The sequence below is a fragment of the Cervus elaphus genome, chromosome 1 (assembly GCF_910594005.1).
Source record: "Cervus elaphus chromosome 1, mCerEla1.1, whole genome shotgun sequence".
NCBI lineage: Eukaryota > Metazoa > Chordata > Mammalia > Artiodactyla > Cervidae > Cervus > Cervus elaphus.
Genome location: NC_057815.1, coordinates 42,923,556 through 42,943,935, shown reverse-complemented (window position 1 = coordinate 42,943,935; position 20,380 = coordinate 42,923,556). Strand labels below are relative to the sequence as shown.

At 40.1% G+C, this 20,380-nt stretch overlaps 1 protein-coding gene across 1 annotated transcript in view; it reads right to left on the bottom strand.

Annotated features, from left to right (window-relative positions):
• Nucleotides 1-3,483: 3,483 nt before the first annotated feature.
• Nucleotides 3,484-20,380, bottom strand: part of ARCN1 (archain 1) — a 30,015-nt gene continuing 13,118 nt past the window's right edge. The window contains exons 4-10 of the mRNA XM_043900642.1: nucleotides 20,049-20,254; nucleotides 19,065-19,229; nucleotides 12,707-12,872; nucleotides 10,103-10,250; nucleotides 9,682-9,790; nucleotides 7,119-7,323; nucleotides 3,484-5,435 (exon numbers count right to left, since the gene is read on the bottom strand). Coding sequence (XP_043756577.1) covers nucleotides 5,346-5,435; nucleotides 7,119-7,323; nucleotides 9,682-9,790; nucleotides 10,103-10,250; nucleotides 12,707-12,872; nucleotides 19,065-19,229; nucleotides 20,049-20,254 — 1,089 coding nt within the window. The 3' untranslated portion in view covers nucleotides 3,484-5,345. The remainder of the gene's footprint in view (nucleotides 5,436-7,118; nucleotides 7,324-9,681; nucleotides 9,791-10,102; nucleotides 10,251-12,706; nucleotides 12,873-19,064; nucleotides 19,230-20,048; nucleotides 20,255-20,380) is intronic.

The following is a 20,380-nucleotide window of genomic DNA, read 5'->3' as shown; positions in this document are numbered from 1 at the left end:
GGAGACTGATGGGGGAGGACCTAGGGATCTGAACTCAACTAGACTGGGTCTTTTAAACCTGCACTGGATGGACCCCTGAGACTCTTCCTCCCTGAAGGACAGGAAGCAGAAAGCCCCCAAGGCATTCCAGTGAGCAGAGGACAGCAGAAAATAATTTGTGGTGGACAAATCTTGTTCTGATTCAGTGCTTTTACTGTGCACCCTCCCTGTTTAACCCAGGAACAGCAGGAAGCTGAACTGCAGGAACCTTTGGTCACTCATTGACAGGGCCAGCACTAGCAGGGGGACCCTCCCCACCCCCAGCTGAAGGCTGGAACCAACGGGACTGGAAGCAGGAGGGGTGGATGGCTCTTTGCAGCTACCTGCTGTAGCTAACAGAAGTCAATCTATCAGGCTTCATTCAGCATGTGCCATGGGTATCAGGAAACCCCAGGATCTGTCCAGGGGTGGGGGAGCAGTGTTGAGAGTGGAAGCCTCTTATTCTTTCTTCATACCTTTTGCAGATCATAAAAGTATTTTAACTTTAACCACCTTTCATGAAGCAGATCACAACAGTAATTTTCAGGCTATTCTGTTAAATAAAAAGAAAAGGAAACAAACCCCAAACTTGTTGTATCTTATGTGCCAAGACCCAGGATTTGAGGGAAGAGGCTCAGATTGGGGTGCCTCACAGACTTTTCACTTAACTGTGCTTCAGAAATTCAACTCTTCCTTACTGTCTGGTCAGGAGGAATTTGGGGGAATAATCAAGCCTGCCACAGAGGCAGCTGATGCTAAAGCAGGGGGTTGAAACATCACCCAACTGCTGTCCTCCCAGCCCAGCAGTCCGTTGAGCCCAGGACAAAGGCTCTGTGCAGTGTCCTTGCTCCCGCTGTGTCCAGGCCCTGTGTTCCCACAGTTGGAGTGCTCAGGGGACTTCAGACCTACCATCCCCACCCTCCACCCCCACCCCGCTCCACATCTGGAGCCCATCAGAAAGACTCAGTCCTCTCGCACAGTTACGCAAGAGGTCGAGCAGCTGGGAGCTCAGAAAGGGGGAGGAAGAGAGAAGAAAGCAGAAAGCAGCTTTCCAAGCATGCTTCAGACTTTCCGAGGTGGAAGCAGGGGGAGAGGGCAAAGGCTGGGTGTGGAAGAGTGGATTTTTGAAGGCCCTCTGCACTTGGTTATGAATGTTAGCAGTCGATTTCCACACCCACCCTGTCCTAGCCACAGCACATTTCCCAGCTGTCCCTCCTCTCAAATTGTACTCCCTCCAGCCTCAGAAAGAGGTTATTATTGCTCATTACAGCAAGCAATCCCTGTAGATACACACCCCACCCCAGGAAGCCATCCCTTCTGGCATCTTTGGATCCTGAACTCAGGCATCATTAGTGTAGGTGTGGTGGCACAGATGATGCCAAGTAACTAACTCCTCACTGCATCCAATTTGGGGAGAAAGTTCAAACCTTTCCTCAGTAGCTGAAAAGAGCAGAAACTCTCTTCTCAGCCTGTTTTTGAAATTACGCAATCCACACTTCTATTCACAGCTAAGATACTTCCAAGCTGAGTGGAAATTTTGTGTAGGATGGAAGACTGGACTTATCTACCTTCCATGGCTCTGGACCTTCCTATGAGCAGAAATGAACGATTCATTCAGGCAAAAAATGGGAAACAAGACCTATTTCCATTTCTCTCCAGGCTTTGAATTTGTAACACTTCTTTCCCAAATAGCACATCAACCTGATCTCAGAGTTACACCTATGGGAACTTCCCATAACCCCTGCCCTATGAACAGCAAAGCAAAAAATCTTTCCTTTCTGGCCAGTGGGAGTAGGGGATAGGGGAGTGGCCTAAGCTTCTAAAAACTGCCTGGTTGCTTGACCTCTTGTGTTGAGAGGGGAGAGCTCAGTTTGGAAAAGTAGTCTAAACTTCCTAAAGGCTTGTCTCCTCATCAATCACTAACTCCCTAGGGTGAGAGGTGAAACTGACTCTTGTAGAGATGTTGTCTGCTCTTGGGTTAGGAGCAGGACACAGCAGCCAACCTACTTGTGGATCTTCTAGGAGTTTCAGAGAAGCTCTACAGCTGCAGGTATATTTACCAAAGGGGGCAAAAAGAGGGAATGCAGAGAAAGGACGGTTGCAATGATAGTTGTGCGTAGTCCAGGGGAGTCAATTCTGCATTTTTGCTTAATTTTTCCTTTAAAACCTGCCAGACCAAAGCCCTCACCCTTAGAGACCCACACTGAGAATCCCTAGTTGCAGTTGATGTGTCTGCTTTAGCAAGAAAACTACACTTTTAAGGAGGTACAGCTGTTGCTTCCAGTTCAACCTTCTTGAGGATGGGCACTTTCTATTTTCCTCTCTTCCTCCCATGAGCCCTGCAGATATAAACTTTTTCCTTTTTTTTTTGGATCTTAGCTCACCAACCAGGGATCAAACCCGCAGCCCCTGCAGTGGAAGGGCAGAGTCTTAACCACCGGACTGCCAAAAAAGTCCCACATAACTTTTTAAAAAGCTATTCTCTATCGACTCTGGAAATCTGAGGCTACCTAGTGTGTACGATTTCAACTGAGGGCAATGTTTCCTGCAGCGATGCATGGGCTGATTAATTTGGGGTTTGATACTGAGTAGATGAATGACAGACCTTTTCTTAAAAGGAACTCACCTCCCTCCCTATCTCCTCTATGTGGAATTAATGAACCCAGAGCAGGAACCACAAACCTCCTACATCAAACAGAATGCTCAGTCAGATGTAATTATTTTGCTAGTCTCCCTCATAAGAAGCCAACAAAAAGTCCACCTGACACCATGGAGGTATCAGCTGCCAGAGGGTGTGGTGTGGGTTTGGTGTGCTTCATTTCACTGGATTAACGTTACAGCCTCAGGGAGCCAAGCTACACTTTAGAAACATTAGACAAGATACTTGCTAGTTCTAAGTTTAAAAAAAATTCAAAATCTTACCTCTCACCATTAAAATAAAAACTTATTCATCCCAGAAACTTATTATTCATCAGAGATTTGCCTTCCAATTTGGTGACATTCTATAGTTTTAAACTTAAATAGAGGGTAAGGAAGCAGCCTTTTCGGAGGCATTATCCAAGGCATTCATCACTCATGCCTGCATCACTTACTTCTTACCACTGTTTGTCTAATGGGGAAGAGAATGCACCAAGGTATCACCACCTATGGTTACTCCTTCAAGATGAAGCTTCATTTTTCTGATTCTACAATTGCCCCTGACAAAATCAGGATCAAAAGCCCATAGTGTCATCAAATTCAAAAGCTACACTGTGAGGAGTACATGTGTATGTGTCTGTTCTCAAATGCAGAAAAATACACAAGGAGGTATAATACTTGTTATAGGGAGAGAAGGCAATGAATACTCTTAGAGATTATTTCCTCTTAAAAGAAACATATCATTAATTTTTAATCTTAGATCCCATTACATCATTCTGAATCACCAAGACGACACCAAAGGATGAGAGGGTCAACAGTCTAAAAACATTCATTTTATAATACTCTTTATTTGATTAAAGAATCTGTCTTCTGTGTGTACACTGGAATGTTATATTCCCTATGTATTTTACAGGGTTACAAAATGTCTCTCATTTTAAATATTACCCCAAAAGTAATTTCAGAAAAAAAAGTTTTTGTGAAACTAAATCTCACTTTTAAAAAATCATATGGACAAGCAACTCTCAAACAAAACTGAATTCATAAGATTCCTTGTCTACGTAACTACATGACAGATTTCTTGTCCCAGTCCCCTTCCTCAAAAAACCTTATGTGGAAACCAAGCTAGAAATAAGGATTCTTCCCTGATGCGATTAAGGGGAAGGGAAAGGCCAGAAATTTCTTTGGCAAACAATTCCATCCATGGCCATTTGTGTGTGACTGCTTTCTTCAAGTACAGTACACTCTTTGCAGGGAAGGCCAAATGTTCAGAGTGGAGTGGTACTCTCCAACCAGCTGAGAGTGCAGGAGGGCGTCTACTGTCATCCATCTCTCCCACCCACCCACCCCCGCCTGTGGCTGCAGCCTGGCAACAACTCTACCGATCCCCAGTGCAATACTAGATTAAAAGACAACGCAAGGCTGGCTGATGCAGTCTTCTCCACTGAAGAAATAATGGATGGGGGGCTGAGAAACAACCGCTACATGATGACACTCAACAGAAAAGGCTTAGGGGAGAAAAAGGAAGGATTTCAGAGATGGGAAGGATAGGCTGCTGAAAAAAATGTTGAGGAGGCTAGAAAGGAGTATTATCAACAATTCCTATACAGCAATATAATCAGCTGCATCTTGAAAGGCTAAAAATCTGGTGGTGAAACTGGAGTCTCCTTGACAGTTTAGGGCCAACGGCACTGGCACAAAGACTCACTGAGGGTTCAGCCTCCAAAATCATAACCTTATTTCAGATGGAAAGGAAAAAACTGATGACATATAGAGAACATTCAGGAAGAGGGAGGTGGTGAATCTCAGGAATGTGAATGGATTACAAAGACCATGAGCTATCATGTATTAGCTGAAGTACCCAAAATGTGGAGAACGGAAGGATGGGTAGCACCAGCAGCAGACATGATTACCTGCGGGTGTGAAATCCCTAACTGGACATGACCGTTCTCCTCCAGGACACTTTGAAGTGGGGGGCTATGCCATCTGAAAGCTGCTTCTCAGCTGTCTTTATTATTGACACAATAGGATTCACAGTAGTGTTCTAAAGCAGAGCGACAAACCTGAAAGGAAAATGGCTTGGCAAAGGAATGGAGGGATGACTAGATATAGGAAGAGGACATAAGACAACCTTATCTTTTAATGTGCAGACCTCATACCCCTCAAGCAGTTCACTTGTATAGTCCAAAAATCAAGACTGGATTAGATCAACCTGTTACGGGAGTGCCAGATACAATGCCTATATGCAGATGACCCCAGGGCTTGATTGGATATACAAAAGAAAAAAACTGAAGGTAAAGAAGTATGAAAGATTAAAATCTTCCGCAGAGAATACTTTTTAAAAACAAAGTATGAAATATAATATATTTAAGGATTCAAATAAAAGAACAACTTAGGCAAAGGGAAAGAACGATTAACTGGGGGCATTCTCTGGAGAGCTTGCTTTCCTGCTGGCCAGGAAATCTGCCAAAGAAATCAGCAGCCTTTCCCTGTATGGTGTGCCATTGCTTTGCCAAAGAATGTCTCTGTGACACTGAAACACTGAGGGGGAGCTGAGGGTCCTTGCGCTCAGAGAATCGTGCACTGTATTTGGGAAAAAAAAGGGTCTCCAATGGCTTGTGGGTTTGGAAAAACTCTTCAGCCACTGCTGGCTTCTTCATTTGAAAATTTTCCTTTTCGGTTCCTTCTTGGTATTACAGAATTTCATACTTATCCACTAGGAAAGTGGTCTCTGTGGAAAACCTTACAGGGCTGTTTCCATCTACCTGGGTCACTTTGGTAACCTAGGAAAACAAAGAAAGAGTAAGGTAAAGCAGAAGAACAGCGGGTCTTCAAGGTGCTGGCTAAATTCTCAGTACAGAACAGATCAAATTCACAAAAGCAATATTAAAAGTTTAACTCAGAAATACTAAAAAGTTCAATTCACAACTGCAGCTCACACCATCACTCCTCCCCATCAACATGATTAATCTGTTCTTTGACAGAAAACACAACTCTTGGGATGACATGTAGAATGGCATTAAGTAAAAGGTCCAGAGTAAGCCGCCACTGCCCAGGCCCTGCCCTATAAAACCCATTAGGTCACAGAAATTCTATAAGGATGATCAATTAACATTTTGACCCAAAAGGCAATATTTTAACAACTCAACATTACTTGTTAAAAGTGCTCTCAAAGTCTCACTAAGCTACTCTATCATACTTATTTTCCAGATATGGCTGGGTCGTTCTAATGAGATTTCTTTTTATTAATAATAAACATCCAGTTTAATGAATTACCTGTAACAATGGTGCCTGTAATGGCACCAACACAAAACTTGAACCACTGACTCACATTTTCTAATGAAGTTCTGATAGAGCAATTTATACTGTCCTGTTCTTCAAACGGTCCCTAAGAGGAAAATGTCTCGGGTTCAACAATGTGCTCCAATACTGATGGGGTTGAGCCAATAACTGAGTGGGGGCAGGGGAGAGAGAAAACTGACAGAGGAAAACATCTGACAGAGGAAATTATAACTTCCCAAGCACTTAGAGGCGAGACAGAGACCATCTGGAAAGGTAAGAGTGCAAATCAACAAGTCAGAGGTGAAGATGACAATATAAACTCAGTGCTTGTAATGCAATTTCAAAAACTAGAAAAACAAGGAGTTAAAAATGATGACCTAAGAGTTAAAAATAATGACCTAAACAGTTTAAAGGGAATTCCCTGGCAGTCCTGTGGTTAGTATTCGGCACTTTCACTGCCACGGGCCTGGGTTCAATCCCTGGTTGAGAAACTAAGATCCTGCAAGCCATGTGGTGCAGCCTAAACAAATAAATAAAGAACAGTTCACAAATTTCCAATGTTTTGTCTACCTAAAGGACAAAGTTTACAGCAGAAATGGCTTATAATGATCCATATTAATGATGGGAAGCTGTCTTTGGGTTCAAATCAAGTGACAATACTACAAAAGGCATTACTAAGTCATGTGCTGAATGCTTTGGTAAATGGATTCTAAGATAACATGGGATTACTGAAAAAACAGGCAACTAGGAGATATGACTCCTGCACACCCATAATACTTTTATACATAGTCACATTCAATTTCTTTATCTGATCTAGAGAAAAAAACTGAAATAAAGCAGGTGAAGAATTTGACCAAGACTGTGGCTCAGCATTAAAGAATCTGCCTGCAATGCAGGAGACTTGTGTTTGATCCCTGGGTCGGGAAGATCTCATGAAGGAGGGCACAGCAACCCACTCCAGTATTCCTGCCTGGAGAATCCCATGGACAGAAGAGCCTGGTGGGCTATAGTCCAAAGGGCTGCAAAGAGTTGGACATGACTGAAGCAACTGAGCATGTATGCAATAAAATGAGACAGCAATGGAATCCATGGGGGACATAGTTTTTTCTGATTTTTCTGCTCTGTCTCTGAAGTCATCTGTTCTACCACCTTCCCCGTGTAAGATCTCTATTAAAAGGGAATACCTGTATGTTACAGTAATTTTTTTTGGAGATGAAGGAAACTTGAACAGGGAAGAAGTCATTGGGCTGCCCAGCAATGCTGAACTCAAGGCTGCCACTCTTATTTTTGGCATCAATCACTGGCAGGCACCACTCCAAGGTATTTCGTCGACTGTCATGTCGATACTCGCCATCAATCTCACCGATCACTGGAGCACCAACACCAGATCTGCCACAAGAAACACCCATGTCAAGTTAGCTGTCCAGAGTTAGAAAAACTCTGCCAAGGAAAACTAGCCCCAAATTTGATTATGCTTCTCAAATTCTGCCTGCTTTTATACAGTCCTAGAAAAAATTAGACTCCTTAATAACCTCAAGGACCCTTACATTGGCTAAGGGTTTCACTCATCCCTTTTTGTAGGTACAGATATATACAACCGTAAGTAATTGGCACACAGTCATGAGCCGTTTCAACTTACGGACTAGATCTGGAGCTGGCAGGGAACTGAGACTGACAAATGTGTGAAGTGGGATATATTTCCAAAAATCCTGCACTAATGGTTTGCTGCATTGTCAAGAAAGAATTTTAATAGTGTTGTTCTCTTTACAGATGCCAATGAGGGGGAAAACAGGTTGATAATAACAGTGGAGGAGAACTTAAAATGCCTATGGTTATTTAGAATGGAAATGAATTTGGACCTCTGAGAGAATATTTTCAAAAGATTCCAGAATGTTTCAAAACTTACTGTAGTTGATGCCAGCGGGTTTATTTGATTTACAATCCAGGAAGTGAACTTTTATTCGGTAAGTGAAAGAACAATTGCCCCTGGGCAAAACGTGAGCATGATGGGAAAGAGAGACACACAGCTGTCCTAAATCTGCAGGAGAAGCAGGGCTAGTTAGGATGTGTTTCACACCCCCACACACGGCTGACAGGCGGTGTCACCTACTCCTACACGTTCTAAATTTACCACCTTTTAATTCACCAGTGACATCCAATGTTTGCATTAGGGGTTCGGTAAATAAGGGAGACCAAAAAGACTTTTGATAAGGGTGAGATAACAGCATTAACTCTTTTATGCTCCCAGTTGTATATATGTTTCTTCCCTTTGCCCTTGTTCCCATTCTGGTTCTGAGCTCTAATTTGATCAGTTCTAGACAAAAGGGTAAAGTGCTGTCCAAGGGTCTCTTCTGGAGACTGTTGCAAAATTGAACTAAGACACAGGAAACCACCATAACCACAATTACAGGGTAGATGGAGAGGCCTAAAACTTGTGGCATCCTAAAAATAGTCTAGCAAAATAAATCTTGACAAAATAAAACCCACACCTGTCACCAACGCCCAAGTCTCAGGATGGTTCAAGGCAGACATCTATTGTTCTGAAATAACAACCAAGCTGTGAAGAATTAAGATGATTAGCCCATTAAAGGGGACACTGGTAATAAATGTTTTAAAAAATGGAAATAAGAATGACTAAAACCAGACCTGGCCATGTTAAAACCTGAATCAAACTACAATTTAATTTTAATTCAAATTAATTTGACCAAACTGCATATTAAATTAGAACCATCTTCTCTGTAATAATAACTGAGCAACTTAATAGTAAAAACACACTAAGAATATACTTACTAGGTATTCATTATTAAGCCCTATACTTAATCATGGGGATGCTGAGAGGCAGAGGAGAGGAGCAGGGATTCAATGGTGAAATAATAATAGTTCAGTAACTGGAAATGCTAGTGAGGAGATAAAGTAGGGTATTTCTAGGTGATCCTAGAAAGTATGCCATTTAAACACACATCAAAAGCTTACTGGAACTAAACTTCTGGGGGTGATGGATTTTTGTTATTTTAATTGTGATCATGGTTTCACAGGTGCATATAGGTCAATACTTAACCGACTGTACAATTTAAACATATGTAGTTTATTGCATGTCAACCATACCTCAATGAAGTTGTTAGAAAATTTCCGGAAACTAATGCAAATACCTTATTTCACCAAGAATAGTACCCTGAAATCATACTCTCATCTTTAGCTGGTAACTTAGCAAAGAAGGTGATAAAAAGAAGAACTCTGTCTGACAGACTCAATTTCTTATTTAAGAGCTGCAAAACAAAACAGAGAACTGGCTCCTCCTTCTGGAAACCTTCATTACTACAGGAACAAACTGAAGACCAACATCTGAAAACATCTTCAGAACTACAACCAGCTTTGTAGGTTTGGCTTTAAAGTCAGTAATATGCACTCCTTCAAAAGTGCACAGCTGGATGCATCTTGACAAATCTATCTTGTAAGCACATTACAATCAAGTCACAGAACATTTCCATCATCTCCAAAGTTTCCTTGTGCTCCTCTGCAATCAAGTGCCTGATCTCTGTCTCAAGAGTATTACCTTTTCAGAATGTCTTATACATGGAATCACACAGTAAGTATGCAGTCTTTTCTACCAGGTTTCTTTCACAACTGGCCTTTGTATCTTATATATCTTAGCAGGGATAGTCAGCTAAGTGTTGCCTCCAAAACTGAGTTCTAAAAGACTAGTTTTATAAGCTCACTATAGAAAAAGCAATTATGTGGGGAACTTACGGGAGTGGAATGGTGATCACCACATCATTCAGTTCTAAATTATCTTCTTGTAGCTCATATTCTATGTTGACATCACAACCATTTCCACTTTCTGAGGGCCAGCAATTAACTGAAGACAAAAGCAAAGCAAGTATACTAGAACATTAGGAAAAGAATGAAGCAAAGTTAAGACAGCAAATCAAAACTGATACCAGCCTTAAAACTTTCTAATGTAAACTATTAAAAACAATGGTTTCAAAAAAAAAAAATGGTTTCAAAATTAAAGATATTAAAAATTAAATCTAATCATTAAAATACAGTCCATTTTAAAAGGTCATTTTGTCAAAAAGAATTATGGCAATAAGGGTAAGAGTGCCCAAGTCAGGGCTATTTCTAATTCTCAATGCAAGCTAGCTTAGTAGGACTGGCCAGAGGCACTTACTTGTCAGTGGAATAAAAGATTCTTCTGTGGTCTGTAGTCTCCACTTTAGCACCCCTACATCACTGTTGACTGGAAATGACTTCTCTGGATTCTTCAAACCAATTAGAGATTCTGCAGTGAAAAGTTTTTTATCCACATTTGGATGGGTCTGAAATGAGAAAGGAAAGAAAATTTCTGAGGTTCAGACATGACAAGACAGGAAATAAATTCCTTTTGGTCTTACATGGCCCATAATCTAAACATCTAAAATAGGGTGCCTAAAAAATTCCAATTATTTTTGATTTTGAAGAAAGATTTCCCTTCTTCAAAGACTTTTAAAAAATTTTGTCTGCTCTGGGTCTTCACTTCCGTGAGCAGGTTTAGCAACCCCACAGCATATGGGATCTTAGTTCCTCGACCAGGGATTAAACCCACATCCCCTGGTTGGAAGGTGCAATCTTAACTACTGAACCACCAGGGAGGTCCCTGAATGACTTTTAAAGATTTAAGACATTTTAAAGATAGCAATAAAGTAATTTTTACTCTAACCCATTTTGTTTGTAACAAGTTAGTAATTTTGTAACTGAAAAAGTCAAAAGACCATCAGCCAAGTCCTTTACAAAAATACTTCAAGGGAAAAAAAAAAAAATATTTCAAGGGGAGCAGCGTCATGGTGGGGCCAAGCGTGCCAAATAGAAGAGCAGAGTCAGAGGTTGATCAGCTGTCTGTGTCACACAGCAGTCCTCACCTTACGGTGAGGTGCTAAGTCATTTCAGTCGTGTCCAAGACTGTGCAACCCCATCCCTGGGATTCTCCAGACAAGAACACTGGAGTGGGTTGCCACTTCCTTCTCCAACGCATAAAAGTGAAAAGTGAAAGTGAAATCACTCAGTCAAGAAAGCTCTGTGCAAAGTTTACTTGCAATTTTGTGTAGAGAGCTAAAGTTGTTCAAACTCAGGCCAAATAAGATGGACTAATCTTTATTAAAGAAATCATATTCAGGGGAAAAAAGGAAAAAGAAGAAACTTCTGGATTGACGACTACATACACTTTACGAGCCAGCAATGCTACTGTCAAATAATATAAGCACTACTTCCAAAAGACAACTGTGTGTTGGTTATGCTTTTGAACTGTGGTGTTGGAAAAGACTCTTGAGAGTCTCTTGGACTGCAAGGAGATCAAACCAGTCATTCCTAAAGGAAATCAGTCCTGAATATTCACTGGAAGGATTGATGCTGAAACTCCAATACTTTGGCCACCTGATTTGAAGAAGTGACTCATTTGAAAAGACCCTGATGCTGGGAAAGACTAAAGGCAGGAGGAGAAGTGGACGGCAGAGGAGATGGTTGGATGGCATCACTGACTTGATGGACATGAGTCTGGACAAGCTCCGGGAGTTGGTGATGGACAGGGAAGCCTGGTGTGCTGCAGTCCATGGGGTCGCAAAGAGTCGGACACAACTGAGCTGAGCTGAACTGAACTATGAGGGAGGGAAAAAAGTAGACAAAATCACCTTCTTCTCTAAAAAGGTTTTGTTCTTGTGACAAGAGATGTAAGATCAACTATCTAAATAAAATACAACAATCTTCTTTGGTGGTCCAGTGGTTAAGACTCCACACTTCTAATGGAGAGGAGGTGGGTTTGATCCCTGGTCCGGGAACTAAGATCCCATGTGCCACACAGCAAAGCCAAAAATTTTTAAACATAAAATAAGACAGGACTTCCCGTGGCTCAGTGGTAAAGAATCCACCTGCGAATTCAGGTGATCAGTCCCTGATTTGGGAAGATCCCACATGCCATGAAGCAACTAAGCCCATGAGCTACAACGACTGAGCCTGTTTTCTAGAGTCTGGAAGCCTCAACTACTGAAGCCAGTGGGCCTAGAGCCTGTGCTCTGAAGCAAAAGAAGCCCCTGCAGTGAGAAGCCTGCACACCATAGCTGAGAGTAGCCTATGCAGCAACAAAGACTCAGCCAAACCATCAATCAGTAAATAAAATGTTTGAAAATAAGTAAATAAAATGTAACAAGAACAAGTGTTATAAAGATTTCTTAGAAAGAAGTCACATAGATAGAACATACTTATTTTTAAGAATTTTATGTACATTTCGAATATACCATTAGATACTGTCCTTCAGCTAACAAAACAAGCACTGGCAGTTTATAGAGTAGCAGAATGCGTAAACAGTGTCATAATTTGTTTTAATAAAATACCTGCCCATTAAGTTTCAAAACTTGTTGTTTCTTTAACTATACTTCAAGCAAAATCCTAAATGAATTTACTTTTGCATAATAGTAACAGATAAGCATCTCTCTGTACCTCTGTTAGTGAGTATGAAGTCATTTATTAGATTTCAAAATGACCTTTCACTCATTTTCAATATTAAAAGGCCATACTAATACAGTTGCTGTCAGTCACTCACAACTGGCTTGGGAAGGCATTTATTGACTCAAGGCATCCACTGTAGATAACAGATTAACTTTCTTTCTATGCATCTAGAACGGTACTAGTTACATAAAATAAATAATCATCTGTGTTCTATGGCTCATACAGGAGCTCCAGCTGAAAAAGACTGTGCTAAGTAGACAAAAGCCTTAATAATCCCTTATTAAAAGCCTCTAGGCACCTGTAGCTGTACTCCTTTCTTGTCTTCATTTTCCACATGAAGACGAATTCGGCCAAACTTATCATCTGAGATTCTAAGCATGATCATGCCGTGCAGCTCCATGTTCTGTAATCCTCCATCTCGGCCACAGGTTAATGTGATCTTTTCCTCAATCTTCATGTGCACACTGTAGAGAAAGAAAAATAAATTTGTTCAGAAAGGTAAAAACCAGAATTCCCTTTCTCTGGGGTTTAATGCTCATTAGCCATCAGCAACTTATTTTAAGGTGTTGTGGCCATATGTATCAAAATGTACAGCATTATACAAACTATTACATTTTTAAAAAAATTTATTTGATTGCTTTGGGTCTTTGTTGCTGTATGCCAAACTATTACATTTAGAATGGATAAAAAGCAAGATCTTGCTGTATAGCACAGGGAACTATATCCAATCTCCCAGGATAAACCATAATGGAAAAGAATTCCTATATCTGTATATGCATAACTGAGTCACTCCGCTGTACAACAGAAGTGAATACAACACTGTAAATCAACTACATTTCAATTTTTTAAAAAAGGAAAAGAATACTTTATCACTATAGAAAATAAAATAAAGCATTATATCCTTTGGTTTAGTGATTCTTCATCCAACATATAAGTCTACACCTGTGAAAAACAATGTTGTATGTTATTCACTGAAAAACTGCAATAGCAAAAGTTTAGAAACAAATCACTAGGACAACTTAAATACATAAAAGTATGTCAACAAAAATGAATACTGGGAAATTACAAGAAAAAGAGAAACTGACAAAATTCTTTATTTGAAAATAATGTCAAAAATTTAAAAATCAGGGACTTTTCTGGTGGTCCACTGGTTAAGACGCTGCACTTCCACTATAGAGTGGGAGTTCGATCCCTGATCAGGGAACTAAGTTCTCACATGTTACACGGTGTGGCCAAAAAAGAAAAAAATAAAATAAAATGGTAACACAAATATATGTATATCCTTTTTTTCTATTGCTAACATTTTATCCCCTTTGTTTGATCATTTGCATGCTCTATATAACTATATTTTACTTTTTCTCCTGAACCATTTACACGCAGATCATATACATCATGGCCCCTTACCCCTAAACATTTTTCAGAATATACTTTGTGAGAATAGGATATTCTCTCACATAACCACAGTTCTGTTAATAACTTCATAAATTTATCAGTTCAGTTCAGTTGCTCAGTCGTGTCCAACTCTTGACTGCAGCACAACAGGCTTCCCTGTCCAACACCAACTCCCGGAGCTTGCTCAAACTCATGTCCATTGAGTCGGATATGCCATCCAACCATCTCATCCTCTGCCGTCCACTTCTCCTCCTGCCTTCAATCTTTCCCAGCATCAGGGTCTTTTAAAATGAGTCACTTCTTTCCATCATGTGGCCAAAGTATTGGAGTTTCAGCATCAGTCCTTTCAATGAATATTCAGGACTAATTTCCTTTAGGACTGACTGGTTGGATCTCCTTGCAGTCCAAGGGACTCTCAAGAGTCTTCTCCAACACCACAGTTCAAAAGCATCAATTCTTCAGTGCCCAGCTTTCTTTCCAGTTCAACTCTCACATCCATACATGACTACTGGAAAAACCATAGCTTTGACTAGACGGACCTTTTCGGCAAAGTAATGTCTCTGCTTTTTAATATGCTGCCTAGCTTGGTCATAGCTTTTCTTCCAAGGAGCAAGCATCTTTTAATTTCATGGCTGCAGTCACCATCTGCAATGATTTTGGAGCCCCCAAAAATAAAGTCTGTCACTGTTTCCATCGTTTACCTATCTATTTGCCATGAAGTGATGGGACTGGATGCCATGATCTTGGTTTTCTGAACACAGTGTTTTAAGCCAGCTTTTTCACTCTCCTCTTTCACTTTCATCAAGAGGCTCTTTAGTTCTTCTTTGCTTTCTGCCACAAGGGTGGTGTCATCTGCATATCTGTTATTGATATTTCTCCCAGCAATCAATTAATTTTTCACTTAACTGAAGACAAAAATTTCCTTATTAACACCCAAAAAAGATGTCCTTTTCATCATAGGGGACTGGAATGCAAAAGTAGGAAGTCAAGAGAAACCTGGAGTAACAGGCAAATTTGGCCTTGGAGTACAAAATGAAGCAGGGCAAAGGCTGACAGAGTTTTGCCAAGAGAGCACACTGGTCATAGCAAGCACCCTCTTCCAACAACACAAGAGAAGATCTACACATGGACATCACCAGATAGTCAACACCGAAATCAGACTGATTATATTCTTTGCAGCCAAAGATGGAGAAGCTTTATACAATCAGCAAAAACAAGACTGGCTGCTGACTGTGGCTCCAATCATGAACTCCTTATTGCCAAATTTGGACTTAAATTGAAGAAAGTAGGGCAAACCACTAGACCATTCAGGTATGACCTAAACCAAATCCCTTACAATTATACAGTGGAAGTGACAAATAGATTCAAGGCATTAGATCTGATAGAGAGCCTGAAGAACTATGGATGGAGGTTTGTGACATTGTACAGGAGGCAGGGATCAAGACCATCCCCAAGAAAAAGAAATTCAAAAAGGCAAAATGGTTGTCTGAGGAGGCCTTACAAATAGCTGTGAAAAGAAGAGAAGCTAAAGGCAAAGGAGAAAAGGAAAGCTATACCCATTTGAATGTAGAGTTCCAAAGAACAGCCAGGAGAGACAGGAAACCTTCCTCCGTGATCAGTGCAAAGGAATAGAGGAAAACAATAGAATGGGAAAGACTAGAGATCTCCTCAAGAAAATTAGAGGTACCAAGGGAACATTTCATGCAAAGATGGACACAATAAAGGACAGAAATGGTATGGACCTAACAGAAGCAGAAGATATTAAGAAGAGATGGCAAGAATACACAAAAGAACTATACAAAAAATATCTTCATGATCCAGATAACCACGATGGTGTGATCACTCACCTAGAACCAGACATGCTGGAATGTGAAGTCAAGTGAGCCTTAGGAAGCATCACTACAAACAAAGCTAGTGGAGGTGATGGAATTCCAGCTGAGCTATTTAAAATCCTAAAAGATGAGATGATGCTGTGAAACTGCTGCACTCAATATGCCAGCAAATTTGGAAAACTCAGCAGTGGCCGCGGGACTGGAAAAGGTCAGTTTTCATTCCAGCCCCAAAGAAAGGCAATGCCAAAGAATGTTCAAACTACCGCACAACTGCACTCATCTCACATGTTAGTAAAATAATGTTCAAAATTCTCCAAGCCAGGATTCAACAGTATGTGAACCATGAACTTCCAGATGTTCAAGCTAGATTTAGAAAAGGCAGAGGAACCAGAGATCAAACTGCCAACATCAGTTGGATCATAGAAAAGGCAAGAGAATACCAGAAAAAAATCTACTTCTGCTTTATTGATTATGCCAAAGCCTTTGACTGTGTAGATCATAACAAACTGGAAAATTCTTCAAAAGATGGGAATACCAGAGCACTTTACCTGCCTCCTGAGAAATCTGTATGTAGGTCAAGAAGCAACAGTTAGAACCAGACATAGAACAACAGACTGGTTACAAATAAGGAAAGGAGTACGTCAAGGCTGGATATTGTCACCCTGCTTATTTAACTTCTATGCAGAGTACATCATGAGAGATGCTGGGTTGGATGATGCACAAGGTGAAATCAAGATTGCTGGGAGAAATATCAATAACCTCAGATATGCAGATGAAACCACCCTTATGGCAGAAAGCAAAGAACTAAAGAGCCTCTTGATGAAAGTGAAAGAGGAGAGTGAAAAAGTTGGCTTAAAGCTCAACATGCAGAAAACTAAGATCATGACATCCAGTCCCATCACTTCATGGCAAATAGATGGAGAAACAGTGGAAACAGTGGCTGACTTTATTTTTGGTGGCTCCAAAATCATTGCAGATGGTGACTGCAGCCATGAAATTAAAAGATGCTTACTCTCTGGAAGAAAAGTTATGACCAAGCTAGGCAGCATATTAAAAAGCAGAGACATTACTTTGTCAGCAAAGGTCCGTCTGGTCAAGGCTATGGTTCTTCCAGTAGTCATGTATGGATGTGAGAGTTGGACCATAAAGAAAGCTAACCACTGAAGAATTGATGCTTTTGAACTGTGGTGTTGGAGGACTCTTGAGAGTCCCTTGGACTGCAAGGAGATCCAACCAGTCATTCCTAAAAGAAATCAGTCCTGAATATTCATTGGAAGGACTGATGCTGAAGCTGAAACTCCAATACTTTGGCCACATGATGCAAAGAAGTGACTCATTTTAAAAGACCCTGATGCTGGCAAAGACTGAAGGGAGAAGTTGACGACAGAGGATGAGACGATTGGATGGGGCCACCGACTCAATGGACGTGAGTGTGAGTAAACTCCGGGAGCTGGTGATAGACAGGGAGCCCTGGTGTGCTGCTGTCCATGGGGTCACAAAGAATTGGACACAACTGAGCGACTGAACTGCAGTGAAAAAAGCAAGTGGAAATGTGTCAAGTACACCACCACTTATATATAACAAGAGAAAAACAGAATTACACCATATTTTTATTCATCTATACATACACTATCTCTCTTGGAAGATACACACAAAAACCAGTTAATGCTAGTTGCATCTGAAGAGAGAACCGTGAATGGCTGGGTGGGAAGAAGTTTTAGTGTAACATCCTTTGAACCTTTTGAATTTTGAACAACTACATGAATGTATAATCTAGTTTTGTTTTTTTTTTCTTTTTGTTGTTTTTTTTTCAATTTCTCCTTTATTTATTTATTTTTTATTTATTTATTTTTTTTCAGTGGGTTTTGTCATACATTGATATGAATCAGCCATAGTATAATCTAGTTTTTAAAATAAATAAAATAAAAGGTACTGCTGCTAAGAGCCATTTTTAAGTACAATCTATCCATATTCCTCACTAAAACAGTTTTTAGCTGGGTGAACTGCAGTGGTTTAAAACACTATGCTGGCGTCCTACTTTATTCTGTTCCAACCTCTAAGTCTTCCCAGAAACAAAAGCATGAGACTCAAGACCACAGAGACCTGTATCTTAAAGACAATGCATGGTGTCATTTACCTTCATAAGCATTTGCTCAAGAAGTATTCCAACATTCAGAAAAGAGTTTCAAGCTCTGTCTAGTACACGATAGTCTCCAATATCTTATTAAAATAGTATCAAACCTGTCTCCCTCAGAGCAACCACTAGGAATAACACAGGAGCTTTAGTGATTTAAAAGATTTATCCCAACAAAACCCTGTTCATTTCATATAAAATAAGACACACAAAACACTCCTCTTTGAAGCACACGTGATAGAGGTATCCTCCGAGACTCATTTTTCACCTGACCTCAAAACCATCAGTAACAGTAGAAAGTCTGGGCTTCAAGACAAGAAATCTGAGTCATGAAAATGTGAACTTGGTAACTACCACTTAAAACTGTTACCAACCATTATCAAGTGTGAAACAGATCACCAGTCCAGGTTGGATGCATGAGACAAGTGCTCAGGGCTGGTGCACTGGGATGACCCAGAGGGATGGGATGGGGAGGGAGGTGGGAAGGGGGTTCAGGACGGGGAATACATGTAAATCCACGGCTGATTCATGTCAATGTATGGCAAAAACCACTACAATACTGTAAAGTAATTAGCCTCCAACTAATAAAAATAATTGGGGAAAAAAAAATGTTACCAACCAGTACCATAGTCCTGAGATAAGAGACAAATCAAAATATTCTATACTGGCTTTAAATACTTAAAAAGAAAAATAACAAAACAAACAAAAAAGCAAAAATAACACATTAATTTGCTACTAAAGATATTTATAATTTTTGTCCTAATTAGAGAAAGACATGCCAAAATATAGTACAGAGCTAATCATTGTTCTAGTATTCTAATTCAAGTCCATTTTAAGAGACAAAGTATAAACTAAGCATGAAGAAAAATTATTTTTTGTTTAATTTAACCACCACAGAGTTGGTAGAAAGGTTAAGTTCTAAACAGAAAACAGATGGCTAAGAGTCCCCCATTATGGTTCGAAGAGGGCAGAGGGGGAATAGCTCATGTTAACACCTAAAATTTTACTGAAGTGTAGCTGATTTACAATGTTGTGTTTAATGTCTACTGTACAGCAAAGTGACTCAGGTATACATATGTATTTATTCTTTCATATTCCTTTCCATTATGGTTTATCAAAGGATACTGAATGTAGTTCCCTGTGTGATAATATACAGTAGAACCCTGCTGTTTAGAATATACTCTTAAGTCTTTTAAATCTGGAAAGATTAAAAAACACAAAAAGAATTTATAAAGTATTGAGATAAAAAAATTTTTAACACCATGTGGTCTGTTCCTACTGAAAAAGTTACCACTCACCTCTCCATATTAATGGGTGGAGCATGCACTTTGGTTGCTTCAGAGGTACGCTTGCCCATATTGGAGGATATGATATTTTCACCTTCAGATTTCAATTTGTCAACGAAGTTATCTACTTCCTTTCCTTTAGCTCCCAGTTTCAGAGCCTTGCTAGGGCCTGAAGGTCTAAGTGGAAGAATGCAAAAATAAGAAAAAATACACATATAATTTAAACAGTTAAAAACTAATAGTTCCCTATCACTAAAGCTTTCCCTAAAGCTGTTCTTTAAGAGAAATGTGAATACCTCAAGGGAAAAACTAAAGTTTCCTAGTGTTTAGTGGACCACTAAACTATTTCTTGTTCGAACTGGCAGATGGATTACTATTAACATGTAAGTTTCAGAGATTCTCTGGTGGTCCAGTGGTTAGGATTCTGTGCTTCCAGTGCAAGGCACAGGTTCACTCCCTAGTTGGGAAACTAAGATCTTGCATGCTATAGGGGCATGACCAAAAAACAAACAAAGAGAAGAACCACATAAGGTTCAAGTAACCAAAGACCAAAGGTATACTTTGATAAGCATGTGTGACCTGAGGAAAACTTTGTACCTTCTATCCAGATAAATATGTACAAACAAACTTTTTCATATAATTTTAGGTAGTTTAGATTCTCCCTGAAATCCATTTATGAACACTAGATTAAAAGTATGTGTCCCTTAAACAGTTAAATAACTTCTCTTCCAATATAAGGCAACTCTCATAGGAAACTGAGCTTCATGGTAAAATCTGTAAAAGAACTCTCTTTCACACAAAAGGAAAAACACCACAATCAGATTTCTCCCTTATCCCCATATTATCAATATGCAGCCAAATTTAATATTACTCTTACTTTATCAAGGCACTCGTTATTTATAGTTTGCCTAGAAATCAGATTGCTCTGAGATACACACATATAGCCTTCATCTGCCATTCTAGAACTGTATTCTAGGTGATTACACTAGATTATACCTGGCTGGTGCGGGTGCCACTTTTGGTTTATCAGTTTCAATGATGGTCTCTGTGATCATAGAAGTCGTGCTGCCTCCAGACACTGTGGAGCTTCCAAAGCCCCCAAATCCTGGTGCTTTTTTGCCCTGTCTCTCTGCATCTCTTCGGGCCTGCTGCAATTCTTTTGCTTTACGCCGCATCTCAGCCTTGGCTTCACGCTCTTGAGTCTACAAAAAGAGACATACTTGGATGCAGCTTTGAGTTCAGACCAGACTAGCAAATAAAAAAAGGAAAGTCAAACAGAGAAGCCTAAAAGAAAGACACAAACCAGCAGTCTCAAAGAAGACCCTGTT